This window comes from Akebia trifoliata, chromosome 14 (genome assembly GCF_017979445.1).
Source record: "Akebia trifoliata isolate Shusen 1 chromosome 14, ASM1797944v1, whole genome shotgun sequence".
NCBI classification, from domain to species: Eukaryota; Viridiplantae; Streptophyta; class Magnoliopsida; order Ranunculales; family Lardizabalaceae; genus Akebia; species Akebia trifoliata.
In genome coordinates this window covers 31,538,077-31,562,300 of record NC_141388.1, presented here as the reverse complement: position 1 = coordinate 31,562,300, position 24,224 = coordinate 31,538,077, and the positions used below count along the sequence as shown (strand labels likewise).

Genomic DNA, 24,224 nt, shown 5'->3' with positions numbered 1-24,224 from the left:
AGAAAATTAGTTGAAAAAATTATTATAATTTCGTAGGGACGCATGAAACCCAACTACAAAAGTAGGAAACTTTTAATTTCATATTTGTAGTATAATTTTCAATTAAGTATGTTTTATTTACAATTTTGACAATTAATTTCAAGTCTTATTCTAATTTAAATTCAAAATCCATGCATGAAATTATAGAAAAATCATTTTATATATTTTTTTATGACATATTAATGTTGCAAAACAAAAAAAAATGAATGTGGGTAAGTTTAACTAGAAAATCAATTCGAGACAAATTGATTTTTAAAATTTTTTCATAGGATATTTATTTTAAAAAATGTTAAAACACTCTATTTTGAAAGTTCATTTTGATTGGATAGTAATCTATAAAAAAACAAATTTAAAAATTTAAACTTTAATTGGAATCGAAAATGAAAGTCTCGATTGCTTGGAATCGAGAATGGATTCTTAGTTGTATGTTTTTGTGTTAATGAAATTTTAGGTTTAAAATTTTTTTTAGCACTGTATATTAAATGCATGAGATGCAATTTGGTTGGTAACTACGAGACGATATTCCTACATATTTATTACTTTATGATTTATTATTTTCTATATACTGCTGCATGATTATAATTCTATAATACCTAAGAAGATCATTATACTAGTAAGTTACTTTAATTCATTTTAAATGAATTTTAAAAATAAATATATATTATTATATTTGGTATCCATTAAAGGGATAATAAATACCTACAGGATTAAAATAATAGGGGTTTGATTATTCTCTACGATAGTATAAGATATCACTTGAAAATCTCATTATCTTACTATTCGAAAAATTCATGTTATCTTTATTGAAAAATAACAAATTATAATATAAAGATGATTTGTAAATGACTAGATTGATTTAGGACACACGTAGACTATAATAATATGATGAAATTGACTTGTCAAATTATTATTTACAATCTATAGTATTCAAATTATTGATCTCCATTAGGGTCAACGGTCAATCTAAGTCAGACAACATGGTTGCCCTATTATAATAAATTCTCAGAACAACCATAAAATCATGATCTAACAGTGGGGACTACACCGATTAAATATTGGATCTTCGATATACAAATCGATACTTTGGTCTCAGTCGTGCAAATCGTCATTCTTATCAAATACACCACCATGATTAATATACTTATGACATGTTTATGTTTCTGTTGTTTTATTGTGAACTGAAAGATGTTTCATTACGTTATTTATAATTAGCATGTTTTTGTTTTTATTTTTTTAATTTAAAAACTTGCATTATTTGTAAGAGATTAGTTTATTTAGCCATTTATATTAGAACTATTAATTTGAAATGTGAGTTTATTATTGACTAACTCCCATTACTCACCCACCAACAAAACATTACCAATGTCCTAGCTATCGAGATGTTTGGTCATAATGAGAAACATTATATAGAGAGATCATAAGATTAAGATCAAAAGCACTACTTTTGTTTCATGTGAGCTGAGATTAGAGTTAAACTGAAATTATGTTGTGTATTTTTGGATTTTTTCATATATATTATAATCCTATGTGTTGCGTCTTCTTACATGTATATATCCAAAGAGTGGGAGTTAGTGTTTATGATGTAGATAACTGATGATCAATGTGGGATATGCGTAATTGATGTATATTACACTTTTAGATTTTACTTTTAATTGTATTTATGTTATACTATGATGATAACCAAATAATATCTAGTTATTATCTATATCACAATATTTGAAGGGTTAGGAATGATTTTTTAAAAGTCTAATTTTTAAGGAAAACTTTGTCGAAATTATTTGAAAGAAATTCATATCATATTTAAGATTTGAATATTTTGAATTTTTCACCCTCAAAATTTGGGAAAATCTATATCCTAAATCAAGGGTGTGACTATTTATCGGAGGAGAACACTTTGTTGACAGAGTGTACTGAGATTTATACTTTCCATTTTCATCAAATCAATCAAAAATTATTAGCTATCTTTTTTCACGTATCGCAAGGTAATTCATGAAATTTATTGTCGACGATGCCTATTTTCCCTAAAAATAAAAATAAAAATCCCTTAAGAAAATATTTCATAATTCTCTTTTAATAACCCTAAAAATAGAATACAAGACATTTTCACAACAAGTACTGCCCTTGCATTCTTTCTATGAACACTAATGCATATTTGGTCCTTTTCTACTATATATTCTCATTCTTTTAGGGGATATCAATTTTGGCCGCATGCCCAACAAAATAGGCTCATATAGGAGTCATCCCACTAGACCAAGCCTGCAGTAGGTGATGAATGTATTAAAAAAAAAAAATAGACACATTTAAATAAATAAATGAAAAACATTTATAAGATTGGCTTGCTTGCAAGGGGTATAAAATGAAAAAAAAAAAAGAGGTGGGGATTCTAAAATTAGGAAACCTCCCATCCTTTTATAAGGACCCACCACCAATTGAAATACGATAAAAATCTATTGAATCTTTGTAGGTAGATTCGATAGGTTTCTATAGAATCTATGTTGGCAAATTCGGTTTTAACCTACTGGATGAAACTTGGTTTGAATTTTTGTCGCTATTGAACTAATATGATAGATAATTCACATTGACTTGCTCACCGTTTTCAGAGACTTGGTCATGGGGCATTAAGCCATAAATATTCTAAGATTCAGTAGGCCTCAAAAAGAAGTGTGGGACACTGCATTTTGTGTAATAGCTTACAACAAATGGGCATTAAAGGGCATATGTCAACGACTTTAGTAATTGTTCAATCCAAGAATAAAAAGTTAAAACATTATATTAAACAATCGTCTTCAATTTTGTATTTGATTCTAGTCATTGAGATTTGAGAGTAAGAAAAAGAAACACAACTATAGATTGGTAAAGAAAGGCCTCAAAGAAGATGAGATGAAGAACAATGAAGAGAGAATTGGGTTACTCTTTTATAATTAGGATTTGGTTTTAGTCTAAATTCTTAGCCTTGTTTATGATGGTTAAAGAATTTCTAATTGTTATAAATTAAGCTGAACTTGTAATTTCATACATAATATACTTTTTTTACTGTAAGATCATACATTTATTTATATATACATATGTTAGCGAGTCGGGTTGAGTGTAATAGGCCCGTGTCCAACCCAAATTTAATGAGTTCAAAAATTTTGAACCCACTAATTTCACCCCAAGTTATTAAATTATTTGTCATACCCCAATTAAAAATTAAAATACACTTTTCAAACATTATAAAGGTTTGCATCAAATTATAATCTCAATTTGTAAAATATTAAAATGCTAATTCAAACAATTTCAGTAGTGATTTACAATTCATATCAGGTTCATATAAAATCATAAATCCTAAAAATAGAAATCTAGAAAAAAAAAAAAGTAAAAATAAAATGAGAGAGCTTTTATTAGCACCACAACTTTACTTATTCTCATCTCAACCATTGACTAACTTTCTTTATTTTAATTAGAATGTAATAAATAAATTTTGGGGTGCCAATAGCAGCTCTCCATCTTAATGGGCACAAAATTAAGTCCCTAAACCGGAAATTTGTTTGGACAGATCTGTTTAGCGGGCCAACCAGCCCAGAAGTATGCCTTTAGTGGGCCTAAGTAAATGCTCAATGGAGGATAACTTTGACGCGAACATCTCGAATCAAAACTAGAACGAGAGAGAGAGATGCCTCTGAAGATGATAGACGCGACTGTCTCAAACTTCGATAATGTTTTCGAGAAGTTTAGATCGGAGGCTCCGAAGAATCAAGTCAATCTCATTCTTTTCTTGGCTGACAAAGACCCTTCCACCTCTCTCAGTTGGTGCCCTGGTATTCTTTTTTTTTTCTTTTAATTATTATTATTTTTGATAAATAATTTTTTTTTTAAATCATGTCTCTTAGTTCAATTTTGATTTATATATCTGATTCACAGAGATATTTTGATTGAGTGGGACAAGAAAACTCTAGGGGTTCATGGAATCCCTTCATATGGGCATCAATCTGTGACCACTAAAAATAAACTACCCTTCGTTAGTTGGTTTACTCTTAGAGTCCGAATTGTTCATCATCGAAACAAAGTCCACTCAGACGATCAAGTCGAGTTGTTTTCAAATGTGATTCAAGTTGTAGGAGGAGATGAAAGTAAATAAAAGCGTGACTAAATCAAATGGATGTTTTGTTTTGGAGCAATGTTGCTTTTGGAATTTTTGCCGTGTCAACACTTGTTGGAACTTGGGAAATTCTTCAACATGGCATGACATGACATGACGTGACACGTCTAAACAACAACATATAATTTCATCAAGGTGTCTCATTTTGTTATGTGCCTAAGTGGTTAAGGGCTTAAATTTGATGTGTTCCAACAGGTCTAGGCCTTTTCGAGTATTGCTTCTGGTTCTTATAATATTTCAACAAGGTAAAAGATTTGCCCTTTATGAAAAAAAAAAAAAAATTGTAAAATAGAGAAAACAATAGAAAAGAAATAGAATAGAAATATAGGAGAAAATTTTCTATTGGTTTCTTAATTTACTGCCCAACAGAAGCTAATCTTATATATATACACATTTCTTTTGGAAGAAAATACAAACTGAAAAGAATGAAAGAAAAATCCTAAATACAACAAATACTGGTCACATTATCTCAAAGGTACAACTTGTGACATAAATCCGTCAAGGCTGAGCAAGGAAAACCCTTAGTGAAGATATAAACAAGCTGTATGTGAGACGCAATAAATTGAAAGAAGGCTGCAAGCATCTTTCTCCCAAATATAGTTATAATCTAAGGGCAATATTTTTGTAACGAGCATGAAAACGGGATTGAAACTCAAACAAACAGCACTACAATTATTACAAAAAAAAGAATAGCGGGAAAGTTTTCTCAAGTCAACAAGAAGAAACGATATCCATGTGATCTCAATTGTTGTATTGGAAAGGGAGTTATATTTGGATTCAGCACTTGATCAAGTGATCATGGGTTATTTCTTTTATACTCCAAGAAATCAAGTTTCAACCCAAGAAAACGGCAACATCAGATATAGAACGTCTGCTCAATCAGCATCAGAGAACCCAAGCAAACATAAGGGCTATCAGCATAGAATTGAAGTCCTTTACAGAGGATGCTTTTTAAGTAACAAAGAATTTGTTTGACTGCTTTGAAATGATCATTAGCATGAGAGTTCATGTGTTGACATATGGCGTGTGAGGTTCAAGTACTCCCATATTGGTATTATATCACTTCTACCTCTTCTGATCCTATTGTATTAAAGAACTCATTCTTTGTTTCTCACATTAAAAAAAATAAAATCTATCAATGAATCAGTTTACTGGAGATAATAATTGCCATAGTTGGATGGTTTGGACAAGTTGAACAATCCCAACAACATAGATTAGCAGCAGATGCATGGGTGAGTTGGTCTAAAACCAGTTGACCCAAATGGGTTTATGTCTGCATGTAACACCATGTAAAGTATCAAAACTAAAAAGTGCTCAAGTCCTTAAAATCTATTTGTATGATTTAACTTTTTATTATTCTTTCTCTATTTAAGGGAGTAATACGTGTTTAGCATGATCTTTAAAATAATTTTCAGATTATATTCATCAATTTTCTTTTCTTATCCTTTTTTAATATGTTCCTTATTTGTATGGTCATATCGTTGTATTCAAATTTTCAGAAGTTGGAATGCCAAGCTCATTTTGACACCTTGACATGTGGCAGCTGTGCTACATGTCTAGGTTGCACTAGTTCTAGGTCTAAATCATCCTGAGTTGACTTGGGTGATCCAACTCAAGATCGTTCGAGGAATGAAACCAGGCCAGCTAAGGCAAGCACATGGCCTAAGCATGGCATGTAATGGCATTTACACAAAGAATAGGGTGAGACACAAGTATGATATCCATGTTGAAGTGTTCAATAAACACAACTGTGCATTAGCCAACCCGAAGGATTATTTGGAAGAGTTACGACAGATCCCGATTGATATAGGAGCAATGTGTGTTGTTTTTTATGTACCTACACCCCACATTATTAGTCCTCCCGTCAAAAGTGGTGGCCATATGCAATAAGGAAAAGAAAAAGGAGAAGGAATCTTTCTGGGATCTATAATATATACTAGGGATCTTTTCTTATTAATGAAGCAGTTAAGATTAATTAGTATGTAGGATCTTTTTAGTTGGGAAACTAGTAGTTGGCCTCTTTTGGTTCTAAATTTGTTAAGAGTCGTTAGTGTGAAAAATTCTTTCAATTAGGAAACTAGTAACAAGCAGGGTATCATCTTAGGTAATTCAAGTTTGGGAAGTTCGTTCGCACTCTTGTCAAATATGAGAAAATGAAAGAGTAGGTTACTATTTTAGAAGAAAAAGAAGTTTAAGCTTTCTTGAGGGTGAAGCTCAGATTTCTTGGTGGGAAGCTTAAGAGGGCGCCCATTTTCGGCTTGTAACTGTGAAGGTCGTGGTTTCATTTAGATTTATTGTCTTTCTTTTTTATCCACTCTGATTTCAGCCTTGTTGTACCGAGAAGTCATGGTCAATCCTCATTAACTTCAGTTTTGTATATGAAAAAAAACTGACAATACCACCATAGAGTCATGAAATTTCAAATGAGGTGGAAACGAAGAGCCCAAATGAGAATTGATCCCCTTAGTAGATTCTACTATATTTCTAAATCTGCAGCAAAAAAAAAAAAATGATTGAAGTGACGAGTGCATTTCTGGGCATGTGTTGGAATGATATAGTAATGCTTTGTTGCTAGACCAAAGTTTTGAGAACATATACATTTTGAGGTCAAACCTATGACTTTGGGATCCTATCATTGAGCATGTGGGGGAGAGATTGGGATCATGGAAGGCTAGATGCCTAGCCATAGGAGGCAAATGACTTTGATTAAGAGTTTGCTTGCTAGCATTTCGATCTACTAGTTTCCCTTGTTTGCTATATCAAAGAGTGCTGAAGTGCACTTGGAGAAGCTTGTAAGGACTTCCCATGGAACAATTAAGATGGTAGTAATAAATTCCACTTGGTTAAGTAGAAGCTTGTATGTCATCCTAATAAGAAAAGGGTCTCGACTTAAAGTAATTTAGAGCTATAAACTTAGCCTTGTTGGGGAAATGGCTTTAGAAATTTGGGGTGAATAGGGTAGTCTTTGGAGGAGGGTGATCAAGGCTATGTACAGGGAGAATGTCTGAACGTGGGAAAGTGAGCAGGTGAGATTTTAATTTGGGTAATTGGGTTTAGTGTTTGAAAGGATATCTATAAAGTCCTTTTGGATCTTGTAAGTCGACTGCATTCAATGTTGGGAATGGAAATCGTTGAGTTTTTGGGGAGATCCGTGGTGCAATTCTCAGGTTTGTTCTCTCTATGATCAAAGGAAGGGTTGTTGTTGCTTAGCTTTATGGCTTGGGTGGGAGAGACTTTGTTGGATTTCAGATTGAGGTGAAGTTTTAATAATTAGGAGCTTGAGGAGGTTTCAATGTTATTAATGTATTCTCACTGCTTCCATTTTTTCCTTTCGTGGAAGATAATAGGGTATGGGTTTGCAATCAGTATTGAAATTCTTTATTAGATCTTTCTATTTTGTGTTTGATGTTGATTCCTAAGGAAGCAAATCTCTTTTGACCATTCAGCTGGTCCAAAGCAATGAACTTCCTTCCGACCTCTCTATGCACCCATGGATGGATACCCGCACACAAATGCTTGTCTTTCTCCTCCGTTCCCCCTTCACTGCCAATAGAAGCACCTGAAACTAGATATTTCTCTTGATCAGGGACAGACCACACGGAGATGAGATGGCCCATCAAAAAATTTTCAAAAATACTTCAATTTATTTATATAATTAAAAATAAGCGGCGGATATCTGCTGCTCACAAATCTATTTTTCTCTGATTTTTTGAGGAATTGATTTCCTTCCTTTTTTTAAGAATCGATACTAAGAAAATTGAACTCTAAACTTATTATCAAATCTTTCAATCTCAATATATTTCAATTCTCCTATATATAAAAATGTAAATGATATTTTTTTTAGATCGTTTACACGATCTATTTTCAAGATTTAATTTTTTGTAACATTAGTTTTTGACTGGTAAATTTAGGTTAGACTAGATACAGCAAAGGGGGGGGGGGGGGATGACAAAATAAAAAATGTTATTTTTTGTTGGTTTTATTTGAAATTAGCATTGTTTATTTCTTTCTTTTGTTGATCGATTATAGCACAGATTTTCTCAGCAAGAAACTATGTGGAATTTTTGGTACTGTTTTTTCTTTTCTTTTTGTTATTTTTCTCTATTTCAATTTCTTGAATTCTTCAAGCATATATGCAATGAGGAAAAAGTCAAAGTTGTAGTGTGATTTTATGAGTTAATGGAAAAGTATGGCATAATTCAAAAAGTATGCTAATTGTTACGCAGTTGTAAATTCTTGAAAATAAGTTTTGTAGTTTCGATTATTAAATGATGAAAATTCTGGATCTTTAGTTCTCTGTTGATTTTTAGATTTTGATTTCAAAACTCTCTATTATTCGTTTTATAGAGAGTTGATGTTAACTAGGTCGGCCCTTGCAAATGAAACTTTCTAGGTCTGGCCCTGCTCTTGATCCTCTACTCTCAGTCCAAAGAAATGTATTTATTCCTTTTCTCTCATCCCTATACTAGGCTGCATGACAGCATCCAAGCAGGAACTACCGAACCCTAGGAGGGAATTCATCAAATATGATGCCCATACATCAATTGGAGAAGCAATGTTATCCTTGACCGACTAGTGGAAAGGAGGAGGAGTAGGAGGAGGGGGAGGGGGGATGACCGAGTTGACTCCCTTGTCTTCCATCCCTGATCCATCTTTTCGACTATTCCCTTGAAGGCATAACAACAATTGAAGTCCTTATTCGGATGCCAAAGGTGAGTATCTTGATTCCTTTGAGCCCTTATCTCCTACTCCTTGGGTGAGCATTGAACTCCCGAAAACACTCTATTCATTTGTTCCAACCCAATGTAATGCAACCTCTAGAATGGGAGCAAATGGCTTTCTTTAAAGGAATTGCTATTGGGTCAAGTGTTCTAAGTAGATGCCTTGTTGTTGATCCATTTGGTGGGAAGGTGGATCAAGAGTACGTTCATCTCCTGTTCCAGCGTCATTTGGTTGTTTTGAGCTTGGTTTGAAACCAATAATCGCTATGCCTTGCGATCCTGGCTAGTTGGATGAGTCAGCTCCCACTGGTTCGGCTCGAAGGAGTCGAACTTCCACTCAATGTTTCAAGCTCAGCAAAAGCTTATTGTTTTGAGTGAACATTGGCTGAAGGCACAAGGTCCAAACGAGAGTTCGCTATTATATATTTTGGTAACGTTCATAAAATATTAATTAGATAGGTATTTTTTTAATAAAAGTAAATGATGTTGTATAATTAGAATTTAACTCTCATTTACAACAATTATATGGTAATAAGACCTTAATTGCAAATTTGATAGGATAATCTTCGAACACACAAATTATTGTATGAAAACAGAAAAAATCATTAAAGAAATTGAATTCTAGACATTTTATTTTTTCCAAATCAAGCTCGAGATCGTTAGGGCCGGGCTAGGGCTTAGTCAACTTAGGCCTGATAGGGATATGGGGCTGATATAGGTAGAGTCCGCCTCTTTAGGGCCAGGTTAGGGTTCAATCAAGCTCAGCCCGAACCAGCCCATTGACAGTGCTACTTTTGCTCACCTGGGATTGTTAGTTCCTACTTCTGTGACTTGGCACTCATTTTTTTTTATTTTTTTGGTATGGATTTGCCTTTAGATAAAATCTAACCTCAAATCATATTCGAGCCAAGGGAATCAGCTAAGATTGATTAGTATCACAATTCAAATCGAGTGGTGAATCTGTCAATCACTGATTAATTCATTGTGACGTGAGGTTTGGGCTCTCATTCTATCCCTTTTTCACATCTCGTGGTGCTTCCCTACCTTTTTGGTTCTCTTATAGCAGGTTGGAGGCACTTTCCTCTGTGAGCAAAGAGAGGATTTTTGGGATGTGATTCATTTTGTTGTGTGTTTGGGTCTTTGGAAGGAGAGGAATGGTAGGATTTTTAATGGGAGTGACCATTCCCTTTAGGAAGTTATTATTAGCATTTCTCCTATTTGTTTTGGTGTATGCTGTTTATAGAGGTCAAAAAAAATTGTTTTTGAGGGTTTTCTATTTAAATAAGCAGTAGTTTGTAAATAGCTTTGTTTGTATTTTTGTCTTCCTTATTTTAACATACATTTTTTTATCAACTCTCTGGCATCGTCAAGTACGTAAATTTCTCGAACACCATTCAGGAAATTTCCAGAAAATGTGTAAGCTGAAGGTTCCAAAGAGCAAGAAATGACCAAAAAGAACTCGAATGGAGTTAATACGAGTGGTATGCACTCTGGAGTAGTTGAATTTAGCACAAAACATGGCTTTTAGGCAGAATTGAATGAAGCAACAGTAATCAATTGTACCCTAATTTTTGGGACTAGGCTTTGATGATGACAACAAGAATGAAAAGGATTTAGTGATAGTGCAGATTGACTACCGTAGAAACGGTTTCTTTATAATGTAGATCCGTATTGTTGGGCAGCAGATGACTGAAAATAGGGCTGTCAATGGATCAAGTCTGGATTGGTTTGGGGTCAATTTGGTGCCAATCCAATAAGGATCGGATTGGACCCTTATCGGATCTCAATATTAAGGTCCAGATCCGATCCATTAACAAATGGATGGGCCAAATCCGATTTTATATACAAAATCTAAATAAACTTTATATATTTCAACAAATATATAATATAATTTTTAAATTTTCTATCATATCACCAGACTGGGACTTATCAGATCAGGACATGGTTGATCCAATCAAATAAGATATCAGATCGAAACCTTTTTGGAATCCAAAACATCAATCCAGACCCAAAGTTATCAGAACGGATCAGATTTTGACAGCCTTGACTGGAACACCAAATCACTATTTATTTTAATTTTTTTGCAAAATGTTGCAGATTGTGTGAGAGCCGAACCTGCAATATACAAGAAGCTGGAATCATCGTCAACTGATGTAGCACTCTTGCGAGCATACGTTGGAGACAGACCAACATGGAGGAATCCCAGCCACCCGTGGAGGGTCGACTCAAGGTTTAATCTCAAGGGAGTTCCAACACTTGTACGTTGGGAAAATGAGGCGATCAATGGTCGCCTTGAAGACCACGAAGCCCACCTTGAAAAGAAAATTGATGTCCTTATCAATGGAAAATGATTTTCTATTATTACCTAAAACTGATTTCTAGCTTTTAGAGGATAACTAAGAATCTATAATTATTATGTTTGGGACCTTTTCTTGTTATTCAATTTGGTCTCCAACTATCTCTGTCTCTGTTTCAGACCTTACCGTTGAATAAAGATTGCCAGTTGATACTTTAGCTTAATAAAAATCATCAGAAGTACTGCAATTTTACATTTTTAATGGTAATAGTTAACTTTGGATTTTTGTGAATCTCAGTATTCTTGATTGATAAATATTCTGAGTCACTTTGATTCTGTGTGTTCTAGTAATTGTGGTGCCTGATCAGTCCCCATGTCAAGAGAAAGTAACTCCCTGCAAAGTACTACCCCTCCGTGTTTGCTTTAATTTTTGAGATACCCCTTGTGTTTTCAAATTGATGACATGTCCGTAGTGGGTCATCTCTTAAGATCAATGAAAAATGATTAAGATGCCAAAATCTTCAACCTATTTCTTCTCAAAATGAGTCACCTTCAACTTCTATGGTAAATTATTCTAAATTTATTCAACCTCATCTTCAAGGTACCACTTTCAACCTCATCTTAATGCTTTAGAAGCCCGTGATTTTTCTACTCAAAATTTCATCATCTTCTACTACTACTTCTCTGAAAATCATATCTTACTTTGAGGTGAGGCTTGAAAGTTGAAGATAAAGAAAAATAAAGGGTTTTGGTTAAGAGTTAAAGATGAGGGTATTTAAGTCATTTTGAATTTTTATTTAGAAGAATCTGAAAAAATTTGTATTTGAGCTTCATTTTCTGAGTGATCAGTTATTATTTGCATTTCATGGACTTTTCTTTTAAATGTTTTAAAATTCCATTTATTTGCAAAGTGTCTTGGTTGACCACATTTATAATAATTTTTGGGTTTTCCATTTGATTGTTGAGGACTTTTATTTTGGTATTTTCCTTTTGAAAAGGGATTTATATAACTGTTCTGGTTATATCTAGTTTGATAATAAAGTGTATTATTTATCTTTCAAAAAGTTTTTCTTTTGGTATATGTTTTATCGATCTTATGTCGTCATCTAAAAGGAGTTACTATTGGATCAAATCCAAATTGATAACACTTAATGGATCAGGTGTTCTTATAAAAATATCAGATTCTTATTGGGTATCAATATTTGGATATAATTGCAATCTATCAGATCAACCTTACTTGATATATATATTTCATATTGACCCAAAACCGATATGATTACCAAATCAGATACTTAATGATCTGTTCATTATCGAGAACTAATTCAAATCCTCATTCCACACCCTAAATTAATGATTTTAACTTCATATCTCAAACCTAATCTGACCCATCGACAACCCCAACATATAAATGTATTTTTTTTTCTCCTGCAGTGTTAATATTATGATGAGAGAAAGGTGAGTCTTGATTGCATTACTTATGTTTACTACCATAATGAGAGAAAGGCGACTAGGTGGGTGAGTATCATTGACAACTATCTACATTGGTAAATTTTTAAAATTACAAAAAATACCCTTACATTACAAAATGATACAATTTCTAAAGCTAAACTGTTTATTTAAAATTTCTAACAATCTCTTTTTTTGTTTGATCGTTAAGCATTTTTTTTTTTAATGAGTTCAGTAACTTGGTGCTGGCAGGATTTGAACCCAGGTCTCTAGTATCATCACCCAAAGACTTTAATAGTAATAAATGCCGATGCTCCCACTACTTATAGATAACATATTTTCTCATATATTCTTGCGTTGGGCCCCTATCAGTTAGAGAGCCGCTTGATCGAGACCTGGTCTGATAATGTTTTTAGATCAGTCCTTATCAAAATGCAGGTCCTCGATCCAAACCCTAAATTATTGAAGCAGAATGAATTCAGAATGACAGCCCACTCTCAATCATGAATTAAGAGAAATGGGCCATTCAATCACAGAATGTAACCTTAGCAAACAGAGAATTTTGGACAAAAATTTGTCTCCAATTAACTAAAACCTTTCTCAAGAAGTTTTCAGTTGGATCTTCACAATAAAATACAATCCTAATTTTCCATGCGTACAAAGTATCTCTCTGACTAGGCTCCCCAAAGCTCAAGCTTTGTTTACACGTATTCGCTGCCCTTCCAATAACTGCAAAAAAAAGAAAGAGGCATCATGCACCCAAAACAGATTTAAAATACCATAAGTTTTTACATGCACATTGAACAACATATTTAACAAAATCTGATATAGCCCCGATGAGAACAAATATTTAAGTTGAAAAGTCCTAAAAGAACAAGAGGAAGACCCAAAAGAAACTTTTTTTTTTTTTTTACTTATCATGGGTATCCCCACCCCTTGGGTGAGAATAATCCCACAGTCACACACACCGGCCCCTCGAAAATTCCTACGTGCAACTGCTTGAGTCAATTGTCATTGCTATTAGCAATCATAGAGTAAGACATAATAAACTAAGTCACAAGAGCCCATCTCTACCATTTTCTCTAAGGATCACTACATCACTAGCATTTTAAAAGGGAACATGTGTTGATTTAGTCAATCAAACAAACTCTTGACGTTACGTGGATTGTGACCCCATGTATCATTTATGCATCTATAAATGTATATATATGCATACACATACATATTTATGCATGTCTAGTAGTCCTAGCTTCATAAAAATTGAATGAGGACAGCAAAGAACTTACGGCATTGTTAAATGATGTAATCGAAACTTCAACATCCTCATCCGAAGAGAATGAGACAAACCCAAACCCACTCGATTTTGAGGTCCCCGGCACACGTGAAACTTTTGCACTAAGAACCTTTCCCTTCTCAGAGAAGAATTTACTGAGCATATCCGAAGTAACTGTCTTTGCAAGATTACCCACATAGACCTTGTATGGACTGTCGATAAAATTCGATTCCTCGGCTTGGAGGGCCAAATCCACAATTTGCAGAGGTTTTTCAGTTATATTTACTTTAATTTCTCGTCCTCCAATTTCCTGTTATTCAAATTCTTCAGTCCCTTGGTATAAGATGATCCTCCTAAACCGAAATTTACAAAATAATAATAAAATAAATAAGTTGGTGTTCAAATGATGACATATAGCTTACTGTTCCATTCAGCTTCTCAATAGCTGCATTTGCATCCTCCACCGTCTTCATAGTAACAAATGCAAAGCGACGGCTTCTTCCAGAGTACTTATCATACATGACCTGTCAATAAAACCGATCAAGTGAGCAGTCATTGGTTTCATTTAATGTCTACTATTGCGAGCCACAAAGACTACATTGTTTGGATTTCCAATTGTATGATTTGAAATGGGATGTGGACCAACTTTAAGATATCCAGATAACCCAATTCATTGATTATGAGTTCTTCGTTTCCGCTAAATAAAAACTAATCTATAAGAAGTTTGGTAAGACCTTCCATATTTCCTTCACTACCAAAAGAAAAATAACTTCACATCATGGCAACGACCAAAGGGGTGTTCCACTTCAAAGCCCAACGAATTTTCGACAATGCAATCGTAATCAAAAAGACCCAGAAGTCCAAAACAATGGGGTTAGGAGTAGTTTCTTCAAAGACTTTTTAGTTAAGTGGGAGAGGGTTTATAATATAGATTTGGGATAATCCTTGTCTTTCTTGTTAGACGGCTTGCTTGCCTTTTGATAGGTTTGTATTTCTTTCTTTCGGCTGGTCCCCTCGACCTCCATTTTTATTTATTGAAATTATCTTTACCTATAAAAAATTAAAAATAAAAATAAAAAGATCTGCAAACATTATATATCTTTGTTTATGACAGGAAAATTCATAGTAACAAAGTTTGGACTCGGTAATTCTTTTGCAAGAGTTCAATTTGGTTAATTTGGGACAGTTTTGTAAAAAAGAAATAACGAAAATTTCGGGGAATAAAAAAATGATAGTTTTGGGTTTCTCACCAAAACCCGTGATCTTTTAATATCCCTAAAGAGCCTATCGTTCTTGAGATTTAATTTTGAGGGTGAAAGGTAAAAATGTTACCATAATTCATGATTAAGCAATAGATCACCAATTAATTTCTCAATTCATCCACTTAAGTCACTAGTCCCTTATTCGGAGGATTCCTATGGACTTTCGGCATGATTCAGACAATCGTGTTACTATGATATGGAGTAAATCTCATCCGAGACCGAGATGACTTGTTTGAGACATCTCAATATTGTTCAAGTATGAGCGAGATGCTCAATGTAAACCGCCTAGCACATTGTTTCGTTTCACAAGAGAGATGACTCGGGTAATATTTTGAAAATCACTGCTAAGTTAATAAAATTTATCCAAGTAACTTTGTGTGTGTTTTTTAAATTTTTTTAATAAAATAATTAATTTTTAATGATTCAAATATTCATTATCTAGACAAAAATATGGTTTTGTAACTGAACATCTTCTAATCCACCATATTTTATTAAGAAAAAAAATCATAATATTTTTTAAGAGAAACACTTTCCTTACTAACTTAGTAAGATTTCACTAAGGATCGCTAAGCTAATATGGATTGCCAAATTGGCAATCCAACACCACAGCCCTCTAGTTTTCCTAGAAAAACTCAGATCCAAAAATAATAATAATAATAATTTTTGGGGGCTTGATCCAAGGTTCTGAAAATGGACGGCTACTGAACTCCCATCGAACTTCCAAATTAAAAATTAAAACTTAGCGGTGAAAAACAACCTTGTTTTAAGTTTTTTTCTTCTGTTAAGTTAATAGAATTTAGTCCTCTACATCCCTGTGGCATCGGAATCGGGTCATGTTTTTGTATGCCACAAGGTGAACTCAACGACTCTTAGTAAGATTTGATATCCTATTAAGTTACTAAGGCTAGACTTACTCTCTTTTTTTTTAAATACAAATATGAGTCGTGTTGGGGTTACACAAACGGAAACACAAAGGTGACAAAATGATGTGGTGTTGCGCGTGTTACCATAGATGCTTTCCCAGGAGATACGAGTAAAAAGCATCTACAGTTATGTGTGCGCCACCACATCATTTTTTTCACCTTTGTGTCTCTGTTTGTGTCATTCCAGCATTTTCCTACAAATATACATTGAGAAATAGTCGTCCAAGAATAAATGACTCGGCCGATTCAACTTGGTGTGGTTTTAAAACCATGAACTATGCAGGAAATTGATATTTACAAAACCTATAAAAATAAAAAGTGAAATGCAGCACAATAATGCAAAAAATAAAAAATAAAAACCGAATTCGACCCTTTATACCTCGGCTTTCTCGACGGCTCCATGTTCTCCGACAATTTGTTCAAGTTCTGAGTTGTTAACAGTTCTCGGAATGTTTCCAACGTACAATCTCCTTGCGGACTTCGAAGACGGGTCTTGAGTGGATACAGAGGTTTCTTCAGCAACAGCTGAGACAATTAGGGTTTCTTTAGGGTTAAATATGAGAGGAGAAACAGAGAATCCATAAGAATTTCGAAGAGAGATTGATTTAGGAAGTTGGGGTGAAGGTTTTGAGGCTTGTGATCGGATTATGAAGGATTGGGTGGGTTGTTGGAGAAGATTGGGACACAAATATAAAGAGATTGTTGCCATTTATGTTAAAATCTAGTGTTTCAAATAAGAGAAATTCTAGGGTTTTTCATTCTGTGTGTGAAGCAAATGGAGGGTTTTGGGGTAGTGATTGGGAAGAGGTGGATGAGAAATGAAGCTCGGTTACATTATCTGTTGGGAGAGCTTCTATTGCCACGCCAAATTTTACTAATGGCATTCCAAGAAATGTGTTATGGTGATTTGCATACAAATTGGGGTGGCGTTAGAAAAAGCTGGTGTGGCAATAGAATCTCTTATCTGCTCGTTAGTCTGTGATGTCAATAGACAAACAATTGTCCAGCTACCTATAAATTTTCACCACGAAAGCATTTTCCACCCCATTCAAAAAGTCCACTAAATCATGGATTTCACTTTCCCACCCATATGGGTGGGAAAATGAAATCCACCCATATTTTCTATCATCAATTCTTCCCTACCACCACCACCACCATTACACTAACCTCGCTGTCGTCGTCGTCATCATTACCATCGTCGTCGCCGGCTCCGTCTCCGACCACCTTTTCTCTCTCTCTCTTCTTCTCCATCCCTCACCTCCTCCGCCACCACTACCACCACGTTCTCCTTCCATCTTCCTCGGTCGTCGCCACCACCGTCGTCACCATCGTCGCCGTCGCCACCGCCACCGTCGCCGTCGTCGTCACCACCGTCGCCATCGCCGCATCCTCCCCCCTCCCTCTTCCTCGTCATCTTCTTCTTCCTCTCCCTCTCCTCTCATCTTCTTCCTCCTTCTCCTCTTCTTCTTTTTTCTCATATTTTTTTCATGATTTTATCCAAATGAAATCAAACAATGGAATTTGATTTTTCAACCCTACCTATTTTCCACAACTAATTTGTCGTGGATTTCAAATTCCATGGAAATTGACTTTCCATGCAATCAAACATACCCTTTATATTTTTTTTTTTCGCAAAATTTTCACCACGTAGCAAACAATTGCAAGATGAGGTTTATCTCCTAGACTTTACTTGACCTAGTCAAATCATTAATAAAATAATTATCTGTTAATAAATATATCCTCTACTCCTTAAAAAGAAATCTATTTTTCTTACTTTTTTTTAAATAATTAAAAATATTTTTTAAAATCTCTATATGACCATACCCTACTAATTAGAGATGGCCATAACAAAACTTATTGGGTTTTAGGAACAATTGGGGTCAAATTGTTAAATTACAATTTTTTTTTTTTTTTTCTTTTCTTGTGGGGAGAGGGTGTGGGGGACTAGTAGGTATAAAACAGATTATAATGAAGTGTAGTGAAAAAAGCTCTTTTGCAAGGCCTAACACTTGTGTTTTAAGAGAGATTCTAAGACCCTTTTGTGGAGGACTATTCAGCAAACATCATTAATTTGGTCAAATTTCCTTTAGTAATTGATCATTTAAGGGGGCTTGTTAGAGGTTGATTCACTGTTTTCTTTTGAAGTTATCTATTTGTTTTTCTTCTTCTTAGTCTCCGGAGATTTTTCTTTCTTTTGTTCTAACTTCTAATGATGTTGAGAGCAGGAAATATATTTTTTTTCACTACATGTCAATGATAAGCTTGAACACCAAGCTCTCATCTACAAATACATGGAATCAAGAGTACCCATTCCACCTGATCTTATCTTTCCTCACCAACCAGTAAAAAAACTTATTAAACCCATCTATATTTTCGTTTACTTTTACAGTAAAAATAAAAAAAGTTAGAGTTGATTCTTATTTTTTTTTTTTTTATTTGGTGAAAATTAGGATATGGGTATCCTTCACTAACCTAGTAAGAAAACAATTAAAACTCATCAAACCCATCTATATTTTCATTCCTTTTTAACATAAAAAGAAGAAAATGTATAGTTGATTCCTAGTTTTGAAACAACATTTTTGCAATTTAATGCTTTCATTAGCACCAAAAAGATGTTGGAGCATGCCTTATAGGTAAAATTGCTACTCTGTTTTTTATTACACATGTGAATCATCATGTTATGACCCAGTTTTCTATTGAAGGGATGCCCCACTATGTGGGTTCTTTTTACAATACTTTAACAACTAATGTAAAGATGACGATTGGTGTGTGGATATCTATTTTATCTTTAATTGACCAAAACTTGGATTTGGTTTCTACTTAGGTTACAAAAGCTTTTCAAGTATTGAAGGGATTTTTGTTCCATTGTTCGGAGAGATTGACTAAATAATTGAAGGTTGATTGTGATTGGATTGAGAGATTTCCAATAATTTTGTTTTTTTTTATAAGCTTATGAATCCTAATTTGATCCTTTTTTATATACAAAGATGATCAGTTATACTTAGCAATCAAATTTATTCGTAGGATTACATGTTTATTTATATACGAAAATTAGAAATTTTTAGTATTTCAATTAATTAATAACATTTTATGATGGCATAAATAATATAATAATCAGTTTATATAATTTTCAAATGTAGGATGTGCTTGAAAGCCTAAAATCTAAGAAATCGAAGGAAGGAGATGATCCTATGACTAAGGATTAGAGATTTGACATAGTGTTTGTACCAAAACGATTAGGATATATGTGGTCATGGTGTTGGACCGAAGCCCACGCCATCTACTATTGAAATATTGTAATTAAATGAATTAAACTTGATATTTTATTTTTTATTTCAACACTTATTGGTGATAAAGAGTTCATATTCTCATTTAAAATATAAAGAGGTTCATGAAAAACAGGTGTATATATATAAAAGAATTTAATGTCACTAAATTTATTGTCCCAAATTTTTTTAAGGATTTTTAGTGACGATTTTTTGGTTGTGACTAATAGTCCACTTTTAGTCTTAAAATAATTCAACACTAAATCTATTCTTATACTTTTTTTAGTGGCAGTTGATGATTGTGGCTAACGGTTCACATTTAGTTGTAGAAAATAAATTATCACTAAATCTTACATTTTTAGTGATGAATTATGGTTGCGGCTAACTCTCCACTTTTACCAACAACTTAAAGTTGTTATTAAAAGTTCATTTTTATTAGTTAGTCTAATAAGTTTTAGTAGCAACTTCATTTATTTAATGATAATAACTTTTTAAATTAGTTGTAATATCTTTTATGACTAAATATTATACTTTTAGTTATGATTTATTTGTCATAACTAAATATATGTTTTTTAGTGGCATTTTTTAAAAGTTGCAACTAAAACATTTTATCACGGAACTTTTAACCATGGTGTAGCCGCGATAAAAATGTTGCCACTAAAAACTTTTGAACATTTAGTGATGAAAAATATTACGGTTAAATATCAAATTTCTTGTAGTTATGGTCATTCACACCCGTTTAAAAAATTAATTGTGGTGACTCCAATCCACATAGTGTCGATCTTTCAGCCTAAAAAATTGCATAGTTACAATAGGCAATCATTCCCCATGGAAAAAAATTAAAGCTTGCCAAATTAACAGACCTCTTGTCAATATTTCTTACGAAATTTAATAGAAAGACTATGGGAAAGACAAAGAAAATGTTTAGTTGGGAGATCATTCGAGTTGATTTCTTCTTCTCTTCTCACCATTTTCTTTGTTGTTTTCATCAAAGTTTCGGTAATTCTCTTATCCCCACAATATATTTTTTTTTTTTGAAACTCCAAGATATTTGAATCATTCATCACATGAAATGAATAGGAAATTTCATGTATAGAGAGCCCGATGATTAAAGTCATGTCAATAGGCCGTAATTTGATCTCCTAATCCATAATCATAAAAGACATCTCTTTGAAATAATATTTGAGCACGTGTCTTATCAACGTTGTTTGCATTTGAAATGCATTTATCGCAAAAAAATGTCTAAAACATGTTTCTTGAAATCTTTATCGTTTTTCCTCACTAAATTCTGAAAAGTACTCTTTTAATTTTTTTACCAAAGACCTACTACATGTTTCCATAAATTTTCTTACCGTTTTTTTTTCTTTCCCACTCTACAATAATGTTAAAATAATTGAATAATATAAATAAATAAAAAAAACAGTCGACACAATGTTTAAATGAGGCATAAACAACTAATTAATAGATAATTTTACATGAATGCCAACTATTAAATAATATATTTTCAACAATACACTAAAGAAATGTCAATATTTTTTTTAATGTTTGTCAACATTAAACTGGACAAATTCAAAAAATGAAAGTTAAATTTGTTGGCAAAACTACATCATAACGTTGATAAATTGTTTTAACATTCATCCATATTTTTCATATACTGTTGATAAATATATTTCAAAATCTAATTCAACTAAATATTATATAGTTGTCAACATTAAACAACTACTTATGTTAACAAAAGAATTTCATAGATTCAATTATTAAAAAAAAAAAGTGTCAACATTGTGTCATATATTTGACAGTGGATTATAATCAAATTTTTGTCATTTTGCAGAGTATATGCAAACAAATAAAAACTTACTTTGGAAAAAAAAAACTCATTTTTTTATTGTTTAGCCATTAAATAGTTTGGTAAATGATTTTTTCATAGTTGTAGAAATGAAGATGAAGAAGGAAGGCGAAGAAGAAAGAGAATGAAGATGAAGGAGAATGGAGATGTAGAAGGAAGATGCGTATGAACTGTCTCCTCCCACTACCATAACGGTTGATAAGATATTCTTGACGATACTACTGATATAATGTTGTCAATTGTTGGATCAAATCTATTACTTATTAAATCAACGATTAAGATCTTCTATTTTTTTTTTGAAATTTAAAATTTAATGAGTATCTCTAGAAAATCAAGTAGTCAATGCAAAAAAAATGTCACATCAATCATCATGTTATCGTTAAACGTGCTCATGAGGTAGTTACTTTTCAATTATTTTTTTATAGCACAAATAGAAATGCTAGGCATTAAAAGTGCATTATGAGCAATAAGTATTGAATGGGAAAGTCCAAATCACGAGTAACCTACAGTTATAATAAATGAAAATACTAGTAATTAATTAAAAATTTACCCTTAATTATATTAATGTTACACCCCCCTCCCCGTGTGCAGGAATAAACACTACATTTTTTTTTCTACATAGGATGAAGCCTTAAGGTTGCAAATGTTGAAATAAGTTTACCTAGAGTTCACACCTCCACCCATTGCCCAAAATATGAGATTTTTAACTTGAATACCTAAAATAGAACCCAAAATAGAAAGTGAAGTTGTTAATAGTAGAGCTTCAAAACAATGGTGAGATTGAAAAAATTCAAAGTAAAAAGAATACAAACCCTAATTGGAATAGCTCAGTGAGATGATGAAAACGTCTTAACTTCATCTTCATATTTTAAAACATGATGAAGTTAGGATTTTTGGTTGAATCCAATAGTTTAAATTGTTCTAATCCAACGATTTAGGTTGATTTATTTTTATTATTATTTCATTTAAAACATTAGTATTTTGGTGAGTTAAATTTTATAAGGGTAATTTGGGTATTTATGCAATAGAATGTTAAGTGAATAAACGTTGTGTTGGTAATGGTTTGAAGGCTCAACGACAATTCATGAGTATCTTATCTTGCATTTCTTGGGAGTTAACATTAATATCTTTTATTTTGCAGAGATCTTTACTAAAAATACCCTTCAAAATGTAGGAGGTATAAAATGCTTTCTTGAAATTGATGTTGTTTAGTGTAGGCAAGGTATCCTTTACCATATGAAAAGTTGTGGGAGTTTTTATTAGGGGGTGCACATAGTAAATCTATAAGATGCAAATAAAACAATTCTTAAAAATAACATAATGTTGGGTCTCAACGATTGTTTCGTTGACCAATCAAATATGTTTCTTACTTGGCTGACCATAATGGTCATAGAATCATTAGATTCTATGCATATTAATTAGAGAACTGAGCTAATTATTCATTTGTATTACAATAACTCCCTTGGAGTTTAGACAACTCCAAGGAAACCTTACTTTATGAAGTTTGTTACCCAGCAAGCCCTGGAGTGGGGATCCATGTCATAAAATTCAAATTTATGCACTTAATTTGTTAGTTAACATACTTTGGAGTGGATTTTAACCGCATCAATTTGTGGCATAAAAAAACATGATCTGATGCTACATGGTTATAAGGGACAAAATTCTAAGAATTTTTCTAAAAAATTCAAAAACAAAAAGTTAATTTTCAATGTTGAATATTAGTTTTAAATTTGGGAGTTCGGTAGCCACCCATTTTCAACAAGGGAGACCAACCTCAAAAATGATTTCTTTTCTGAATTTTTCTTTGAATATAAGTTTTTTCATGAAATATACAAGTTTGTATTGTTGGGTTGCTAATTTGATTATCCCTGTGGGCCCAATGACCCTTGGTAAGATTTGAAATCTTATAGTTAGTCGTGGTAGCTTGATTCATAAAGTAAGGCCTGTTTAAGAACCAAACTTGATAAATTACAGGAGTTTTTGTAATAAAATTGCAATAGATAGGTCTGCCCGGTAAATCTCTCTATTAATTATGGATTTTCTTGGGGAAAATTACTTAAAGGACCCTCACGGAGGGATTTCTTTCTAAAGAGTCCCTAAGTTTTTAACGGTTGCTTGGCAGGACCTTTAGTAAACTTTTTCTTTCTAAATGACCCCTAGACCTCATTTCCCAAAATTTTCATGATTGAATGTCCAAATCGTTTGAAGTCATCATTTTCATCTAAAATTTGGATTTTTGACATCTCAATCGAGTTTTAGAGACTCCATCATGTCAGAAGGATTTAAGAAAGAAGAAGAAGTCATTTTCTAGGATTTTATCAAACATTTTGAAGATGAATGTAAAAAATTATTAATTTTTTTTTTTCACTTTTTTTTCATAGTTTTTCGATGAAAATCGACTAATAATGATTCTTTTGGGTTGAAATCATTTAAACAAGTCGTTATCTCAAGTTTTAAGTCATTATCTTCATGTATTTTAGTCGGAAAAACTCAAAAATTGAAAATGGGTGGGTTTTATCAATGTCAAGTTCACTACTTTTTTATTTAAAAAAACGGTGAACTCGACAGTAATTAAAAAAACGTCGAGTTCGACAGTAAATAAAAAGTGGTGAACTTGATAGTAAATAGTAGTGAGTTCGACAATAAAATATGTGAACTCGACACTAAATAAAAAAGCATCAAGTTCGACAGTAAAAAATTATGAACTTGACAATATGAGGGATCATTAAGAAAGAAAAAGTACACCAAATGTCCTATCAAAGTAACGTGCAAAACTTAGGGACTATTTAGAAAGAAACCTTTCTACGAGGGTCTTTAAGTAATTTTCACAATTTTGTTAATGTGTGCGCCCGTTAAACTGCAATAAATGCACTTTGAAAATTAGATTTTATATCGAAAATGCCCTTAAAAAATTATATTTTACTAAATTACCCTCATATTCCAATTTGTAAATGTATTAATTGCACTTTAACATGTGCGCTTAGGGCACACGTTAACAAGACCCATTAATTAAT

General features: G+C 32.8%; 2 protein-coding genes across 2 annotated transcripts; one reads left to right on the top strand and one right to left on the bottom strand.

Annotated features, from left to right (window-relative positions):
• The first annotated feature begins 3,646 nt into the window (after positions 1 to 3,646).
• On the top strand, positions 3,647 to 11,486 carry LOC147386771 (Thioredoxin superfamily protein). The gene is made up of 2 exons (XM_086423700.1): positions 3,647 to 3,836; positions 10,996 to 11,486. Exons 1-2 carry the CDS (start codon positions 3,692 to 3,694, stop codon positions 11,247 to 11,249), a joined length of 399 nt encoding a protein of 132 aa, XP_086279826.1. The 5' UTR covers positions 3,647 to 3,691; the 3' UTR covers positions 11,250 to 11,486.
• A 1,714-nt stretch (positions 11,487 to 13,200) lies between these two features.
• PSRP2 (RNA-binding (RRM/RBD/RNP motifs) family protein) lies at positions 13,201 to 16,925 on the bottom strand. Its single transcript, XM_086423960.1, has 4 exons — positions 16,478 to 16,925; positions 14,336 to 14,437; positions 13,927 to 14,223; positions 13,201 to 13,369 (listed from the first exon to the last, which is right to left on the bottom strand). The coding sequence occupies exons 1-4, from the start codon at positions 16,805 to 16,807 to the stop codon at positions 13,331 to 13,333; spliced, it is 768 nt and encodes a 255-aa protein (XP_086280086.1). The 5' UTR covers positions 16,808 to 16,925; the 3' UTR covers positions 13,201 to 13,330.
• Between the last annotated feature and the right edge of the window lie 7,299 nt (positions 16,926 to 24,224).

Coding starts and splice junctions, on each gene's coding strand:
- LOC147386771 (XM_086423700.1), top strand. CDS start 3,692: ATGCCTCTGAAGATGATAGACGCGACTGTCTCAAACTTCGATAATGTT. Junction 3,837..10,995: donor CTCTCTCAGTTGGTGCCCTG/GTATTCTTTTTT, acceptor AAAATGTTGCAG/ATTGTGTGAGAGCCGAACCT.
- PSRP2 (XM_086423960.1), bottom strand. CDS start 16,807: ATGGCAACAATCTCTTTATATTTGTGTCCCAATCTTCTCCAACAACCC. Junction 14,438..16,477: donor GAGCCGTCGAGAAAGCCGAG/GTATAAAGGGTC, acceptor TTTTATTGACAG/GTCATGTATGATAAGTACTC. Junction 13,370..13,926: donor TTACATCATTTAACAATGCC/GTAAGTTCTTTG, acceptor TTTTTTTTGCAG/TTATTGGAAGGGCAGCGAAT.